Source organism: Thermobia domestica, chromosome 14 (genome assembly GCF_964235325.1).
Source record: "Thermobia domestica chromosome 14, izTheDome1.hap1.1, whole genome shotgun sequence".
NCBI classification, from domain to species: domain Eukaryota; kingdom Metazoa; phylum Arthropoda; class Insecta; order Zygentoma; family Lepismatidae; genus Thermobia; species Thermobia domestica.
In genome coordinates this window covers 143,781,971-143,800,473 of record NC_137467.1, presented here as the reverse complement: position 1 = coordinate 143,800,473, position 18,503 = coordinate 143,781,971, and the positions used below count along the sequence as shown (strand labels likewise).

Here is an 18,503-nt window from a genome sequence, read left to right as displayed (position 1 = left end):
TGGCTTGCCTTTGCTTCCTCAACCCTTGGATCTTCTGTGTGTTATGAAACAAATATCCTTGCCCAGCATGTTTAGCGAAACGACAGTCTTCTAACAGAGAGCATTAAGGGCTTTATGTTCTAAGGTATTTAAAGCATTAAAAGAGATTTGTTTGGCCAAAAATAAACACTATTTTGCAGACATATTTTGTATGCTGGACAGTTCTTAATCTGTACAAAAAGATTAAATCCATCCATATATATTAGGCAAGGATTCAAATACCACAATAAAAGCTTTAAATGGATCAACCCATATGAAGTTGCTTGGTATCGATTAGGATTGTTTCATCATTTTTACTTTTTTAAAATTCCTTATTTATTATTACAATATGCATTGGCCACATAAAAATGTTTTTCTAAAAAAAATAATTCCAGCCAATTTGTGAGTGGTGGTCATTTTTGTTGAACACTGCCTGTCAATAAGTGACTTTACAGACGTTAGTGTAAGCCTGTTTATCTTAGGACTGGGCTATTCAAAAACATTGCAACAAACACCATTTTCTTCAACACTTTCTCTTCTTTAATTTTGCTTCTCAGTATGAAAAGCCCTAATCGAACCCTAATAGGTGAAAATTACTCTCTAAGTTTAGTCTCGAAATTTTAACAAATTGTGCTTTTTAGAGCTAAGGTTTGTAATGAAGGGGTGAAATATCAAAGTTGATTCATTATTATAATTTCATATGGTATTATAGTTACTAAAGCTAGAGTAAAAACACTGATACAATTTTTCTTACAAGATTTATGATTTCCTTTTTTAAATTGAAATTATTTGCAATGTTTGATGTATGATATCCCTGGTGGGACATGGAATGAATAGCTATATAAGAGAAAACTATAGTAGAAATTTCAGCTTTGATATTTGACTGAACGAAGTTCTTCAAGAATTGCATGGAAAACGCATGTTTATGCTACTCTCAACTATCTGTTTCTGTACTAAGTACTTTACCAACTTGACTCATAGAACACATTGTTTTAATTTATTTCTATTTTAATGTTGAATGACATACATTTAAAATAAGCTTACAACATTCAAATAAAGTTAAATTAAATAAAATTGATTATCAATAACGAATAGCAAGAAATTAATAAAACATTGAAAACATGAAACTGATTATCATAATTGAATTAAGAATAAGTACAGTAGGTAGGACCATGTTTCTACACGCTTATTATATAGGTTTCGGGTGGAAGTGGCAACCAATATAAGAATAGAAAATAAATCAAACATTTGCAACAAACAAAACAAATTTTGGACTAAAAACTGAGTGGCTTTTTCTTTCTCTTTCCTTGCCATGTGTCTGTCTGTGATGGAGTAGGAGACACAACAGTGCATGAAATAAATAAAGCCAGCTTGCAAAGAACAACAGATGAAATCCTCGGTGTAGAAAAATGTTCGATTTCTGGAAATAAAACATTAAATACACTATCTATTTTCGTGTCCCACAAGAATAAATTGTTACTCATATCGACCTTAAAACGTGCATCGGTTTATAAAACGACCAGTAAGCAAATGAATAAAGGGCTAAAAAAAAACTTCAAAAAGTAAAAAGCTAGGGGCTACCGCACTTGACAAGGGACGTGTGTGAATCGTGACAGCTAGATATTTATGAAAATAGGTACCCTGACTAATTGTAGATCGCTAATCGTCGTGGTGATAGTCACTCGGTGCGGAAATGCCTTCTTTACCCTTTACGTATAATATATGTATACCAAGCAGTGAACGGGTGAGACTGTGCCGAATTATACCCCAAAAGCACCGGGAAAAAGCAGAAAATGAAAAATGAAAGCAGGTAACCTGTTAGCTATGGGACGGGGATACGTGACCAAGAACACGGCAGTAATATCACACTAGCAGTATTGCCAGTCCAACACAAACTTATAGTTTTCAAATAGAACGTATACCATTTTATGGCATTAAAACAATTGGCATAAAATGTGAAAGAAAATAAGCAAAAAGTGGGTTATCAGTGTTGCCAAATAAGGAAGATGTGAGGCTTTAAAGTTGAGAAATTGTGGGGTCCGTACAGAGAAACGAAGAACAACAAGACTGCAGAAGAGACAAATGTGCAGTAAGAAGTAAACCATGCATAGCATCCAGTAACTAGCGGGCTTGGTATGTCATATCGTGTGTGCGGACAGGACGAGAAATGTACATATTTTACCATACTATCTATGGCTTTTTTGTTGTATATTTGGTGTGTTATGTTAAAATATTTTGCGCCTGTATATTGCTGGTAACCTGAATGCAGTGTGTTTTATCTTCATCTTTGTCTCACAAGCTAACGTTTCTATACTCTCCACTGACACCTATCACAAGTCATTAATTTTTGCGAATTGATTCTGATGTACTTTCTTGTCACAGATTTCTTACTTTCGTGCCACAGCTTTTCGGTATTTGTTTTAGGCGCTATGCCTTCGTTTCTGTGGTTTGGAAGGCATGCAGGATTTTATGCAGTGTTGCAACCCCAAACTGTGAGATATCGATCCTCACAAACGTCATTAGAATTGCTGCGCTGCAGGAAGACTTGCTGTTCACATTTGCGCATAATGTCACATGAGACTACTTCTTTCTACGGCTACTCTAACATGTTTTTTTTTTTTTTTTTTTGGGGGGGGAGGGGGTGAAACTTGTATCAAGTCCGTTAGTCATTGGATGCTGTAGTTTATACCCTGCTGCACATTTGTTCGTTGTTCCTTCTACAGGCTTGTTGTTGAACATTTGTTCGTTTCTCTGTACGGACCCCATAATTTTTCAGCTTTAAAGACTCATATATCCCTTATTTGGCAAAACTGATAACCCACTTTTTGCTTATTTTCTTTCACATTTTATGCCAGTTGTTTTAATGCCATAAAATAGTATACGTTCTATTTGAAAAACTATAAGTTTGTGTTGGGATGGCAGCACTGTTTGTGTGATACTACTGCCGTGTTCTTGGTCACGTATCTCCCTCCTGTGAGCTCTTTCGTGGCTAAGCGGTTAGCGTACGCGCCTTTGGCGTGTGAGACCCGGGTTCGATTCCCGGCGTGAGCTCATGTGGTTTGGATTCCACGTTAATCAGTAGGTCCACGTCTCATATAGCCTTGCTGCTGAACGGGACGTTAAACTCAAAATCAGCTCAACTCAATTCAAGTATCTCCCTCCTGTAGATATCAAATTACCTGCGTACATTTTTCATTTTCTGCCTTTTTCCGGCGTTTTAGGGATAATTTGGCACAGCCTCATACGGTCACTCCTTGGTATATGTATTATACGTAGCGAGTCAGCAACACATTTCTGCATCAAGTGGCTATCACACTAACTAGCGATCCACAATTATTCAAAGTATCAATTTTTATAAATATGTAGGTGTCACGGTTCACATACGTCTCTTGTGAAACACGAACAAAATTATAAAACGCTTTCGAAAAGCTTCGTTCGAAGAAAATTCACCCCAAATGTAAACTACCTTTTCTTGATTTTTTAAAGATATTATATATATGCCATTTATTAGGATTATTAATGAAATTAGGTTATTTGTTTACAAACTATCAACAAAATTGTACGAGTGATATTTGAGGAAATTGTCTTTTAAAAAATGGCCAAGAGGAACTACCTTTTGCGAATATTGTAATGACAAGCGATTTTTGCATTTTTATAGGGTTATAAATAAAATATCTATTTGTGAAATATGAACACAATCGCCTTATTCGTTTTGAGAAAATCATCTGTAAAAAGACTGTTTCTTACAGATTTTTCAGAAAAAACAGTTACGCCATATTGTCAGGTTATTACTGAAACGTTTTAGAAATAGTATGTGCGTAAAGAGTGTATGTGTCATCGGTAGAAAAATACAACAATCTGCTAGTTAACATTATATTTTGTTACATTTACAGTACACAAATAGGCCCATATAACAATTTCTTTTTAAAAAATAAAAAGTTTTAATTATTGTTGGAAACGAATGACACTTCTTAGCGCCACAAAAGTTACTTTCTTTTATTTATTTATTTATTTATTTATTTATTATTATTATTATTATTATTTTTCGAAAACTGCCCTCAAACATGTTACCTCATTCACTTTGATACGACGTATCGACTCTATGCTTTAAATTTGGAGAATATTTTAGTTCCACAGAAATTAAAATTTAAAATTTAATGATAATTTTAGGTTATATTTCATTAACCATACTGTGCTGTTGTATTTCTAGTATCATAATGAAGACCATAATAATGGGACGTTAAACTAAAATTCCATTTAATTTCCTTTGATTGCTTCTTATTTTTCTGTTTGCTGATAGACGAAAATCCTTTTTAAATTGTTAGTGTTGCCTTTTGGTTTGATAACTTTTTGGGGTATTGAAGGGTGTGTTCGGCTTACCAAATGACTAACATAGATATTTTTTTCCTTTTGTTTTAACAGTATAGTTAAGAGTACGTTAAATAATAGATGCAGTAAATAAAAGTATACGCTTCAAGAGATAAATTATTTTCGAAGATGTGCTTTTTCATTTTCTTTAAAGTAATAAGTAAGTAAGCAAGAAAATAATTTTTATCAATAGAGGAATAATTTATTATTGTGAAATTGTTTTTCATAACAGAAACGAATGCGAGTCAAGAAACTTCCGATGATCCTAGCTCTTCACTTGAAAAGGTTTAAATACATGGAACAGTACAACAGGCATATTAAGGTCTCCCATCGAGTAGTTTTCCCGCTTGAATTAAGGCTATTTAATACCGTAAGTATATATTTTTGTCTTTCTTATTTAGTAGTTCTACTGTTATTATACTGTCTGTAGCACTTTGTCTCAATGATATTTAGATGTATGCTCTTGTTGCTAGTGATTTACATGTGGGCGAAAAGTATGCAGAAATGTGTAGTTAAACTCTGTTACGATTTTATATTGTTTATCGGTTGCTACGAAAACATCAGTGCTACAATACAAATGTATCTCATATAATTTTGGTCCCGTGGTTAAGTGGGTTAAGAACCTTAATTTAATTAAAAATACAGTGTGTTTCAAAAAGACCAACCTGATATTGTCCATATGTATTGATAAAAAAAAAATATACTACAAAAATGGGATGAATTGCAAAATACTCCAAAAAATCTTCAAGTTTTAGCTGTGCTTCTACAAATGCTCTGTGTCCACCGACAGCAGCACGAGCAACATCTAGACGATAGTTAAATTCGTCATAAACTTTACACAATGTATCTACGTTTACAGCAGTTATGGTGGCTGTTATTCTGTTTTTCACTTCTATGTCACGAGGTGAACGGAGGATGAACACACTATCCTTCACATATTCCCGCAAGAAGAAAATCGCATTGGGTCATGTCTGGCGATCTTGGAGGCCAAGAATGTAGGTCAGTGTCTCGGGGTCCCGTGCGCCCTATCCAGCGTTGAGGCAGGGTGTGATTGAGAAACTGACGTACGTTGTTGTGGCAGTGTGGTAGAATTCCATCCTGTTGAAAAATAAAGTTATCAGAGTCCTCCTGAAATTGTGGAAATAGCTAATTCTGCAGCATTTGAAGATAGATGTGTTTTGAATTGTTTCCAACATTTCATCGGAAGTGTGAGGCCGACCTGGACTCTTACCTTTGCACAAGCATCCTGTCTCTTTAAATTGGCGATACCAACGACGAATGTTTTTTGGGTGGAGACGGAAAAATGGTTGGACCGAAATCCTGAATCAGATTTTTGCAAACTGCAGCATACAAAACGTCTTCCGTTGAGCGGACGCCATCTTATTCTGACTGCTTGCAAACTGAAAAGACGCATTGACTGACATCTAATGGCGATTGTCTAAAACTCTAGGCCACGCCCATTCAAATAACACTCATTTCCTTGCCGGCACGTCCCATGTTCCGTAATTATTACCGTCCAAAATCAGAAATGTATTCTTTTTGGAACATGGCGTATATAACTGTGCACTACTTGTTACACATCTCAATGTTTGCTGTTAAAGCTGTTAACTAAAAAACGTGAGTATCTTATGTTATAGCTATGGCTAAGGTATATGCGTGATTGGTAATGGTCTTATTCATAAGTAATTTGGACAGATATTGGATAAACATAATCTAATTAGAAACCTATTGAATGATTAGAATAAATATAATATACGGTATAACCAGTAGAGCGGTGAAAGCATTTTATCGTCATCATCATTGTTTATCTACACATTCAAATGAAATCCTTTAATCCCTAGCACTTCAATTAAACTTTGTGTTTGTAGTTAATTACTGTTTTATTTAAAAAATAAATAAATATTTTCGCAGATTGCCACGAATCTCGAAATGCAAGGGATGTCAGTTAGAGTAAATCAAAATCTAGGCGTTAAAAAAAGTACTCACCATTCCTTATATTTGTAAAATCATTCGGAACGAGTGTACTAATGTTAAGTACTATCATTCATGTCAGTGGTCAAAGTGCCCATCCTTGGATAAATTTCTAATTCCGCTTTCTGTACTAATTTGAGGACTCGAAATCTAACGACACTACGTATTTTAAAACATAAGGAATGGAGTTAACGAGAAAAATGACTTCGAATTTAATTTCTTTGAAGTATCGCTTATGCCAATAATAAAAACGGCCACGCTTGGAAACATTTCTAACTGCACTCATATACCAATTTAAGGACACTGAATTAAATTGGACTATTTTCAATCATAACGCGTCCATGGAGTGCCTAGAAACTTGATCTCAAATTTGGGATATAAATAAATATAAAGCTATCTCAATTTCGAAATAATTTTTCTCGTGGTATATTTTACTACTGGTAGTAATATGATTCTTTGCTTATAATATTCAGTATTGAACAATAATGTTTCAGGTTCTTTTTACTTTTACTTTTAATACAGTCACTATATGAATTAAGGGATTTTTACAGGGGAGATTCCATGTATTTGAATAAATCACCAGACACGAAGTATCTTTTGCAGTCCATATAAACATATTCCCATCCATATATATATATATATATATATATATATATATATATATATATATATATAATAATAAAGGTGGATATCCTTGCCCCCCCCCCCCTCCCCAGTAACCTGAACACTGAGTACTAAGTATACTATAGTATTCCGATATTTGCATACATTTATAGCTAATATATTCACTGTATATTGCATACAATTAGCACATGAGCTGTGAGTAATCAAAATTTTTGTAACTTCTTTGAAACTGAGAAATAATCCTGTCTCATTGGTGTTCGTAATTCAGAAGTTTCACTCTAAATTTGTGTAATCTTGATGTAACAGACACTTCTCATTTACGGACAAATATTCATGTCCCATTGGTATCCGTTACTTAGAGGTTTCACTGTACTACATTTGCATGAGGGTGAGAAGTAATGTAAATTTCAAAGGCAATTTATGAGCAGTAACGGTCAATGAACTATGCCCGTTTCTCCATTCATTACTATCTCTATGTTACTTGATAATCACAGTCCATTTCATTTAATGATGCCTTGTTTTCAAAAATTATTCAAAAGAGGACTCAAATAGAGCACATTCTACACTCTCGTGACATTGCAATGCATTGGTGTATTTTTTTAATCTATATACCTAGGTATATAAAAATAAAAATGACTATGTTTGTGACTCGCACCGCTTGAACCACCCAACAAATCTCGATCAAATTTTCACCATAGATGAAGTTCGGGGTTTTGGAGTGTTTTTATCATTTCACTTTGATGGTACAATGTAGGGGAGGTGGAAGGGGTTGAGATATATATAAAAATAAATAAAACTGAATAAATCTTGAATCTCGAGATCGATCTCGATCAAATTAGCCACATAGATGAGTTTCAGGTCTGGAATGATTTTTATTTCACTTTGTTGCTGCAACTCAGAGGAGGGGGATATATATATATATATATATATATATATATATATATATATATATATATATATATATATAAATGACCGAAATCGGCCGATATTAGTGTCGAATCTATAGTTTTTGGGGTCGCTGAGATGAACAATGACACTCGCGATACCGTTTAAATCCTAATTCAGCCCACGATAGTAATATTTAATTTTGCTGTCGTTTTAACCAGACACCTAACATAAGGAGTTGTGCCTTTAACCCGTAACTGGGCGCGTGGGGGTAAATTTTATCCCCAGATGTGAACGAAGAAAGACATAAAATACCACGCAATTTTATTTTTATTTATTTATTTATTTTATTTCGTTATCTCATATATATCAAAACCTATTTTAAGTGGCTCGTAATAATCTATGTAATGCCGTAAATTTGTTTGCCAATAAATCTGATCAATACTTTGATCACAAAAGTAAAATAACATTGGGAGTAAAATTTACTCCCACATGCCTACTAACGGCGAATAAAAGAGCGCGCCTGGTTAAGGCTTAAAGTTTTTATTTCAACCCAGCGAAGCGGATAATCAACGCTAGTAATTAAAATAATCAAGTAGGACAAATCTGTGGTTGAGTATAGACTTTAAAATATTTTTTTATGTTCTAACGTCCTTTACTCCCTACAGCAATTGGAATAGATATGCTATATTCTTCTTTATTATATAAAATTATTCCCATCGAGTATATTAACTAGACATACATATCCTAGTAAATTTTAATTGAAAGAAAAAATAACTTACGTTTCTTTCGTTTTAAAATTTATTGCAATATCGCCTGACTGAACAAAACAATCGTGCACATTATTCAGTGCATTATGTTTAACTTGTAAATTCTGATTGGATAGTCTGTTTTTGATATAATTTCCTATAAGTTAATCTGATGTACAAATTTCATACGAGCATAATGAAAATAGGAATATACTTAAAAATTCTTACGTAGTTGAATGGTTAACATTCTCGCTTACACTTGAAGGTTCTGAGTTCGATTCTCGATGAGAACACATGTTGAGATTCCTGTTTTTTGGGTAAAGTTGTAGGTATCGTCTCTTGCAGCCTTGATGTTGAAAATGAACGTTAAATATTTAACAAGCATAAGTAGAATAGGAAACAATGAATACGTCTTCTCCCTTGTTCCACAGTTCTTTTATTGAGAATGTGTACCATTCTGCTGAGGTTGGAGTGAGGGGAAAATAATACAAATAATGTGATTACTGACCTTGGTCAATACTATTAGTCATTCCAGATCTCATCTTAATTTTATTTATTTATACATAGGAAAAACCTCATTCAGGATGGCTGGCCTCAAAAAACTGTTTCGCCTTTTCAACCGAGTTTCCCCACCGGGAATTGACCCCGGGACCGCTCGCACAATACAAGGTAAACAAAGTGACAGTAAATTCAAACGAAACATGATAATTCTAAAAGAATAAATAGCAAAATATAAGGTAAACAAAATGACAGTAGATTCAAACGAAACATGAAAATTCTAACAGAATAAATAGCGAAATATAAAGTAAACAAAATGACAAATTCAAGCGGAAAATGGAAATTCTAAAAGAATAAATACCAAAATATTTGAGAGATAACTAGGAAATAAGTTTAAAAAGCATATTAATAGCACATGACAAGAAAAAAAAAATAAAACACAGAGCACGTTAACTATTCCAGTTTCACGACTAAAAATGAGAATACGGCCATTAGAGACCGCATTATTCCGTAAAGCCTGGTAGCCCTAAGCGTTCTGAGGTCTGAGTATTCTGTACATTTTACAAGAATATGTCGAATACTGAGTTACTTATTCGTTGGAGAGCAATGGAGGTCAAATTTTGTCATATTTATAGTTAATTTTCTATTGTTCAGTTCTGCAAAGTTACGAAAACGATACTACAGTGATTTTTTTTTCACAAGTTATTATTTGTTGTTGTTACTCAAGTGTATTTGAAACGAAATCTTTCGAATTAATAGTTTCAAACATATAAACAATTTTCCAATATTTCTAGAAAGCTAGAAAGATTTCGGTGTGAAGCATTTTTTTCTTTCTTTTTTTTTTTTAAATTATGCAACTTATTCCCCCTAACGAACTATAACTTCGATAACTGTTACGGCATACGAATTCCACACCCATCTCAGTTATTTAAACGTGCCTTAATATTAAAGCACTACAATAAAATACAAGGCGCATGTAAAAATAAATAAATAAATAAATAAAAATCTACTTTTGTACACCTTCTGTGTAGAAATCTGCCACCTGAGGCTTCAACCAATTTAGAACTGAGTTTTGCGAACTTCATTGTTATTGCAGCGATGCGAATCAATCGCCTTTTTTGAGATCTGTACTGAGATCTGTGTGTGGGCGGACGTTAGTATGAATCAAAATAATTCTAGATCGTAACATTCCTCTTCGCACAGCACCATTGCCTTATCTTTCCTTCGCTACTGTTGGTCTGTGTGTGGCACACGATTCCCGATAGATGGCAGCTGTACCTCATTCTTTTGCATTGAGAAATTGGATCACAGACCTAACTTCATATTTGGCGGGATTTTGTAATTATAGCCATTTCAACGTACTGATATTCGTACAACTTCACGCTGAGAATTATACCTCTGTTGAGGCGCATAAAACTAGGGCATGCTGCCGGACACGAGCAGCTTCGTCAATGTTACCAATTTCATGTTTATTTACTAATTTATTTATTTATTTATTTATTTATTTACATGCGCCTCGTAAATGAATAAATGCAGGTATTCAGTCATTTAACTGTCACGTCCATCATTATGGAATGATCGATCTGTAAAGCTTCATACACTAAGTATTGTAGATAGAAATAGTGTTGTTAGTACATTAAGAGAAACGAATTATTTCTTAGGTGTTTACTCTGTTTGTATGTAATGTGAAGTATTTGTTGCAGTCTGATGATGCTGTGAATCCTGATAGACTGTACGACTTGGTAGCTGTAGTCATCCACTGTGGCAGTGGGCCCAATAGAGGTCATTATATAAGCATCGTTAAAAGTCATGGATTTTGGTTACTGTTTGATGACGATATGGTAGACGTAAGTATTAAATAAATATCATAAAACTCGCGTTAATTTGCTTTTTATTAAAAACACTACATTGAAATCACGTGGAAGGTAGATGAACCATCATAGTTAGTGCTTACTTGATATGCCTTTCAATTTTCACATACAGTATGCTGCAAAACAAACAGTACTGAAATTCGTATACGGATGGCTCACAGGTGCAATGTGGTATGAGCTGTGAACCCCATATATGTGCTCAGTTGTGTGTGGACTAACGTAGTGTGCAGTTGGCGCGAAGATAATGTTATTCATAATAGAGAAGAATGTGTTCATTGTCGAGCACTATTTCCGCTCATACGGTGTAGAGCAGCATCTCACTGTAGGAGATGAGCGCGCATGTCTACTGTAATGCTCTGGAGCTATGGCTTATGAAGATAAAAATTTCATCAGCAACATACGGTTCAGTGATGAAAACCATGTGTACTTGATTGCTACATCAATCGACCCATTCTTTCATGATTTGCGCGGTTTTGGTCGCTCCAAAAATATGTCATTACAACAACAATGGATGAAGTAAGACGGAGCTACTGCCAACACTTCAAGTGAGTCATTTGTCCTTCTGCCCACAAGGGTTTGGGCATCGCTTAATTTCCCGTGAAAGGATTTTCCATATCCTTCCCAATCCCCTGACCTCACGGATCCAGACGCTTACATATAAGGTAACGTATGCTGGAGGAAGCAATTTTCCGAATAGATAACCCCCTACTACTATACCGGAGCTAAGAGAGAAGATTAGGTCATTTCTTTTATTGTTCCAGCAAACTCGTGTTTACTAAGATGTTCATCGATCTACAGGACTGCTATGAAGAATGTGTGCGACCTAATGGTCAACATTTTGAACACATGATGTACAGGCGCGATTCTTTTTAAGTTTACTATATGTGTTGAGTAACATTTAATTGACATCCATTTGACAACATTTTTATGTTTTATTGTGTTGTACAACAAATAATAAATGTCAACGATGTGATTTCAGTACTGTTTTGTTTGGTTGCATATTGTATTTTAAGGTATTATACATGTGATTGTTATAAAATGACAGTTCTATAGTCCGCGTCACCCGAATTGGCGTGTGGCATCAGCCAATAAGCTCGCAATGCGCTGTTGGTAAACCTTCAGGGAGGAATCTAATCATTTATAACTGTCCACAAATACAGAAGGTCAATTCACCTAAGGTGGCCAATTTTACAGAGCTGATGACGAGCAGAGCGTAGGAGAAGGAACCAGAAGTCAGCAGCCCGTGAATCCAGTAGTGAGTCACGTACAATGCTGTGTGGACGTTGTGGTGAACAGCTATCATGTCTGTTAAAGTGACACCTTATTGGGAAGGGTACATATGTGAACTTTCCGATTCAGAATTCAGTGCGTCAGTGATTGTGAACATTTGTGTGGCAAGAGGCAACAATATCAGCAAGCATACAGTAGCAAGGGCAGGCCAGCGCTATAAAAGCTGTAAGAAACCTGCCCTAAATATCAAGATCAAGTCGTGAGAATGAAAAGCAAACGGACATGTCCAGCCAGGACATCACGCGTTGTGAGAAACATCAGGGCATCAGTTGTGAAAGAGAACTCACCCACCCAAAGCAACCTTGCCACCTTATGCAGGATATCACAGAACACAGTGTGTCGTATCATAAAGGACAATTTGGGACTGAAAAAACGTCATAAGGCGATGAGGCAGCATAAGTTATCACTAAGGCACACGCAAGAAAGTTGTATGAACAGTACCTCTCAGATGACAAATGGCAGTGGGTTGTCATTCTGCATGAAGCCTGGATCTACCTTGGTGACACCAATAAGCCCAGGGCCATTTTTTATTCACCATATGATGCAAAGGGCCGGAAGGGGCAAACGTATGGCTAGATGGAGAGAAAATCGAAGACGTTATGACGTTTCCCTGTTTAAGAAGCAGGGTTTGCCCGAGTGGGCCCAGCCCGAAAAAACCCACCGGGTTTTTTCGGGTTGGACCCACCTGAAAAAACCCACTTTAAAACCCACCTGGGTTTTTGACCTATTTGTTAGTATATTATTGATACAACTAAGATGATCACATTATAAGTGATTTTTATCAGATTTTAGACTTTCCTTGGGCAAATCAGAGGCTTTCACGTTAACGTATACAACAACATTGAACCTAAGACCTTTATAAAGCCCTGAATGCACTAAATGAATTAAAAAAAAAAAAAAAAAAAAACTTAGCTTGAGATAGTTATAAAACAAATTAATGTATGGATTATGCTTATAGCCTTTTGAAGTAAAATAAGCAATTCTGTACTTTAGAAAATATTTTCCGTGAATAGTGTGCTCATCGACTCGGCAACACCGAGGGACGTTATCACTCATACGTTTGACGGGTTTAAGGTCATAGGTGCCGGTACTAACAGTACATATGTAAATACATTAGTGAAACTATTAGTGTTATTTCTTACCTTTGATGTAAAACAAGTTTTTTCAACTAAAATTTGGTTGAACAATAACAGTTTATTTCAGTCATTTGTTGCTACTCTTCAAATAAACATTCTGTAGAATCAACACCAGCAATAGCGTAAAAATTCTTGTCAAATTTAAGAAGCTTAATGCTCGGGGTTCCGAACACTATGTAACGCTTACTATGTCAAGTGCTGAGTTCAAATTTCCGTACTAGTGAAAGTTTTGATGTACACGCCGTGAAAGAAGTGCTCGAGAAATTCCCAAATTAAAAGCAGAAGGATCGGAAATTAATACTTCAACAATAAAACTATTTATTTTACGCTTAAGCCTGCCATACGTCCCGTAAAAAACGGGACAGTCCCGTTTTAGGGCCCGAGCGTCCCGCGTCCCCGTAAATTTAGTCGGAACAGGGAAATGTCCCGTATTTTAACTCCGTTCCATTTCTACTATCAATATCAGCTTATTCGAAAAGTGAAAATGGCTGGGAATCCTGTAATTAGTGAATGTACAGTACGCTGTTGCATGTAACAGTTTCGAGGAAGTTATTACACCACTCTGTTCGACTTGATAGCGAGCGAAATTTGCAATGCTACTTTTTCCAGTGAACTTGGAAACTCGGATACTCTCCGGAATATTAAAAAAGATGGCTTTGAGTGTTTCTACATTTACAAACACAGGAAAGATAGCTGACCTTTTCTCCAGCAACATAGATAAGTTAACAAGAATTATAATCTTTTTCAAAGACTAGGGGCACAGAATTGTGCTTTGGTCCAGGTCTTAGAAAAATGTAAATCTGGTCCTGACAATTACACACGACACAGGGAGAAAAATCAGCTTTTCATCAGATTAAACTGACGAACGTAATTTTGGCAAATACAGCCATGTAAATAAATATTGCTAAACGCGCGAAGACTATTGAATGTAGATTGTACCACTGATTTAAATAATTTGCATATTGTTTTCCTGTGAAGCATTTTTATAGCACATCTTAAGTTTTCAGGCATCTTTAGTCTATACAATTAATTGCAGGGTACAAATAGAGAAAAGCAGCTGCTGCTTAGCGAACTTTCGCCCGTTATATTCTTGAAAAAAATAAAATAAAATAAAATAAAATGAAATCTTTTACTTTTAGTCTCACGGTTATGCCTGCTATGCTCAAGCTGACGGTAATGATGAGGAATGAATGAAATGACGGAATGAAGAAAGTGGGAGGAAACGTGAGAATCCCGAGAAAATCCACGCACAAAGTGTTTGTCCACTACAAAGCTCACTTTGCGCGAGCTGGGATCGAACTAGGGACCCCATGCACTAGAGATGAACGCTCTACTACTGAGCCACCGCGTCCTATTATAATTTTGTTCATAGCCAGACTATAGTTCAATTCATTGTGTTGGAAAGTTGAGGGGGGACGGAGATTGAGGTGTCCCGTTTTCTCATGGAGAAAATATGACAGGTTTATTTACGCTGGAAGATGTTAATTTCATATAAGACATTTTGAAACATTTATTTATCTCATACAACATGAAATGTATCTTTGTTTTAAATTAATAGGCCCCTTTTGGTATTTATATTTGGCGAACGTCAGTCAGGCTTCTGGATGACTTGATCTACATTTGATTGTTTGTCTGCCGAGCTCCTTCATGACTAAGCGGTTAGTGTACGCGTCTTCGTCGTGGGTGACCTGGGTTTGCTTCACGAAAGGAGATCATGTGGTTCAGATTCAAATTTAATCAGTAGGTCCCGTCTCATAAAGCCTCGCTACTGAAAGGGACGTTAAACACAAAATCAACTCAACTCGTTTGTCTGCCTCTACCACACACACTACAGGGTACAACTTTCGGCCTTTTAAGTTAAAATTTTCAGAGTACAAGCACGAGACATTAAATTTCCTGTATAGATTTCGGCGGCATACCAACGTAAAATATCAAAATGGCGGCCATTTTTTTCAAAACAGCGAGTATTTACGCTACGAAGCGCAATCTTCAGTCTTTTAAGTTGATATTTTGACGGTGGAAGCACAAGATATGCTAACATTGCTGTATAGATTTTCTCGACGATCGAATGTAAAATTTCAAAATGGCGGCCATTTTTTCAAAACGGCAGTAAGTAGAAAATTGTTGCAAGTTGTGACAATGACAATCTTGAAATATAAACCACAAATATCAATCTTATTTTAACACTTTTATCCCAAAGACATTGAAATATTTCGAAAAAACCCGATTAAACCCGAAAAAAACCAATTAAACCCGAAAATACCCGAAAAAACCCATATGGGCCCAGGTTAAGAAGTCTAATATCCTCGGACAGAAGAAGAAGTGAAAAAGACGTAAGTTCCAGAATAGCACAGGCTAAACAAGCATTCAGTAGGAAAAGAGGACTACTAACATCAAGAAATGGTCCTGGACGTTCGTAAACGATTTATTAAGACACTGTATGGAGCATGACGTTGTACGGATCAGAGACGTGGACATTGAGAAAAGCTGAAATATCCAAGCTGGTAGCATCTGGATTGAATCTCTGAGCGACTGTACGCACACTTTACTGTCAGTTGATGATTGGCAACGCTGAGTTCAATACTGGTTATTGCATACAAACGAGTAGAGAAGCCCAGCGTTGCCGGATAGGCAAAATTTTGCTGATCGCGTGCCGACCTTGATATAGATAGCGAAAGGGATTATTTTGAATATATAATTGTGTACATCAGCTCTGGAACTTCTCGGACAGCGATTATGTATACCAAACTTGATTCAGTCTAAGAGTGGTTTACAGGATTTTTTTTCTTTCTTTTTTTTAAATATGACCAATTGTTTACTATATCTTGAGACGAGCTAATAAAAGGTTCATAGCCTAGAAAGAAGAAAAAAAAATGCAAAAGATCACAATTAGCAGCTTGTAATGCTATAATAAACCAAACGAGAATATAGTTTTGCAAAATGTAATACAGAATACATTAGTATTAATATTCTGTAGGAGTCTACAAGGATACCAGATTACAAAATTATGACTGTCAATTTTCCCTAAGCAAAGATTTCCTGTTTTTTTAAAGAATGGTCAAATGACATTGGGAAAGAATGCAGTTAAATTGTCAGAAATAATGAAGCCATTGTGTGAGGTCACTCAGAATGATTTGCAATACTGAAGTTAAACTGTAGTTTCACTTTTCATATAGAACATTTGTGTGATGAGTCAAAAATGAGATTGCATGCTGTTATGACGATATGTTAAGTTATACTGAAGAAATATAAGTTGAACATGACAAATATCTGCTAAAATGCAAGTCTTCATTCGATGCTCCCATTTGTATAGCGACAACATCCATCCATCTCGTATTCTCGAAAGTTCGGAAGTTGGACTCTCTAAGCAGGAATGATGGTAGCTGTCGTTGAAATTAGTTCTACCACGTTAAGACAAGTGTTTGAGTATCGGATGGAGGCACACATTTCAGCAGAATGTAATTGTAACGTATATTGGGAACCACCATTTAAAGTGTAATGATTAATTTATATTATACATATATTTTACGTTACATTCTAGCCCACAGTCCGTTTAAGTTTTAAAAAAAATGTCAAAATGATCCAATCACATTAAATCAGGCACAACAAATTATATCACTACTAATTCTCCAAAACTTCATTAATTATACTTTTCTTTTTCGGTTGTCATAGCAACGTTTTTAAACAAGTAACTATCTGCTATTATGGTAACTATAAATGCAGATTACACCTATAAAACCAAGGTATACTTTAACTATTGAGATTAAATCTTATTTCTTTCTATTTAGAATCAACAACATAGATATTCTTTTCTTCTTCTTCTACACGACAGATTGTGTACTTTTATGCACCGTTGCCCAAAATCAAGATATAAAAATAGAAGAAATTACAAAATAGATATACAATATCGTTGTATAACCATACTCAATGTATCATTTAAGTATCATTATGTGGGTGTGTAATTGACTTTTGCCTCACGCTATATGGGATGGAGGCATATATTTAAGCAGAATGTAGCCATACTCAATGTATCGTTTAAGTATTATTATTTGGGTGTGTAATTGACTTTTACTTCACCCTGCATTTGGTGTTTAATATCTCGCATTATTATATTTCAGAAAATTGATGCATCAGCGATAGAAGACTTCTATGGGCTCACTTCAGATATTCAGAAATCGTCTGAGACTGGTTATATTTTATTTTATCAATCTCGTGATTGTACGTGAAATGAAGGGAAAAAATAGTTTGGAAATTATTCAGAGAATTTTCTTCATTAAGGACTAACCAGCTTTTCCTTTACTAGATAAACGACTAAATAGGTAGTCTCGCATAGGCAGGGATAAGTGATGCCAAGATTCTGTTCCGAGTTAATATCGAATCGAAGGATTTTGCGCAGGTGTGTTCTAAGAAGTCAAGGCTGATAAAAGTTACGCTAATGTTTACGAAACTATTATGTATATTATTGTATATAAAATTTTGTAAATAATTTGTTACACGTTAAGAAATGTCAAGTTAAGATATTATTGTAATTGTTTCAATAAAAACACATTTTAGAAAGTAATGAATTTTATTTTAGTTCTATTTTGTTGCACTGCTGGTTTTTTCTTCCTTTCGTATTTTAGATCACGCTTCACGATTCCAAAGAATGTGATTGGTTCCTTTTACGATTTATATCGACGTAGGGAAGTTTAAAAAGTCAGACAGGGATCTATATACAGGGCGTGTCAGGATTGTGTACACTTCTATTCACAAAGACCTATAGCCCATTTGATACAACTTGTTCTTTCTGACTGTTGCTTTCCCGTTTTTTTCCTTTCTACACGTGGTCATAACAATCAGGCAAGAAGAAGTGTTTCTATGCCAACAGCACGTTCAGGTAATTATAGTGGCTCATTTCTCTCGCTCTACAACAGTAAACGTTCCGCCCTTTCCGCACGTTGCCAATTTGAATATAAACAAATGCACATTGTTTTAACTGAATGTCAACTTGAATAGGGGATCTACTGGTCTTGTCCATGTGTATCTTCGAAGAGATTGTTCGTTACAGTCAGATTACGGCTTTTGCAGAACTCAATTAATCGTGCACCTCTCGC

At 35.3% G+C, this 18,503-nt stretch overlaps 1 protein-coding gene across 2 annotated transcripts in view; it reads left to right on the top strand.

Moving 5' to 3' along the window:
* Positions 1-17,971, top strand: part of Usp12-46 (Ubiquitin-specific protease 12/46) — a 47,055-nt gene extending 29,084 nt beyond the window's left edge. The window contains exons 6-8 of one of the 2 annotated variants that reach the window (XM_081738976.1): positions 4,619-4,756; positions 10,805-10,960; positions 17,529-17,971. In XM_081738976.1, the coding sequence (XP_081595102.1) occupies positions 4,619-4,756; positions 10,805-10,960; positions 17,529-17,636 (402 nt within the window). In that variant the 3' untranslated portion in view covers positions 17,637-17,971. The remainder of the gene's footprint in view (positions 1-4,618; positions 4,757-10,804; positions 10,961-17,528) is intronic. The other variant, XM_081738977.1, reaches the window with a different exon arrangement.
* Positions 17,972-18,503: the final 532 nt, after the last annotated feature.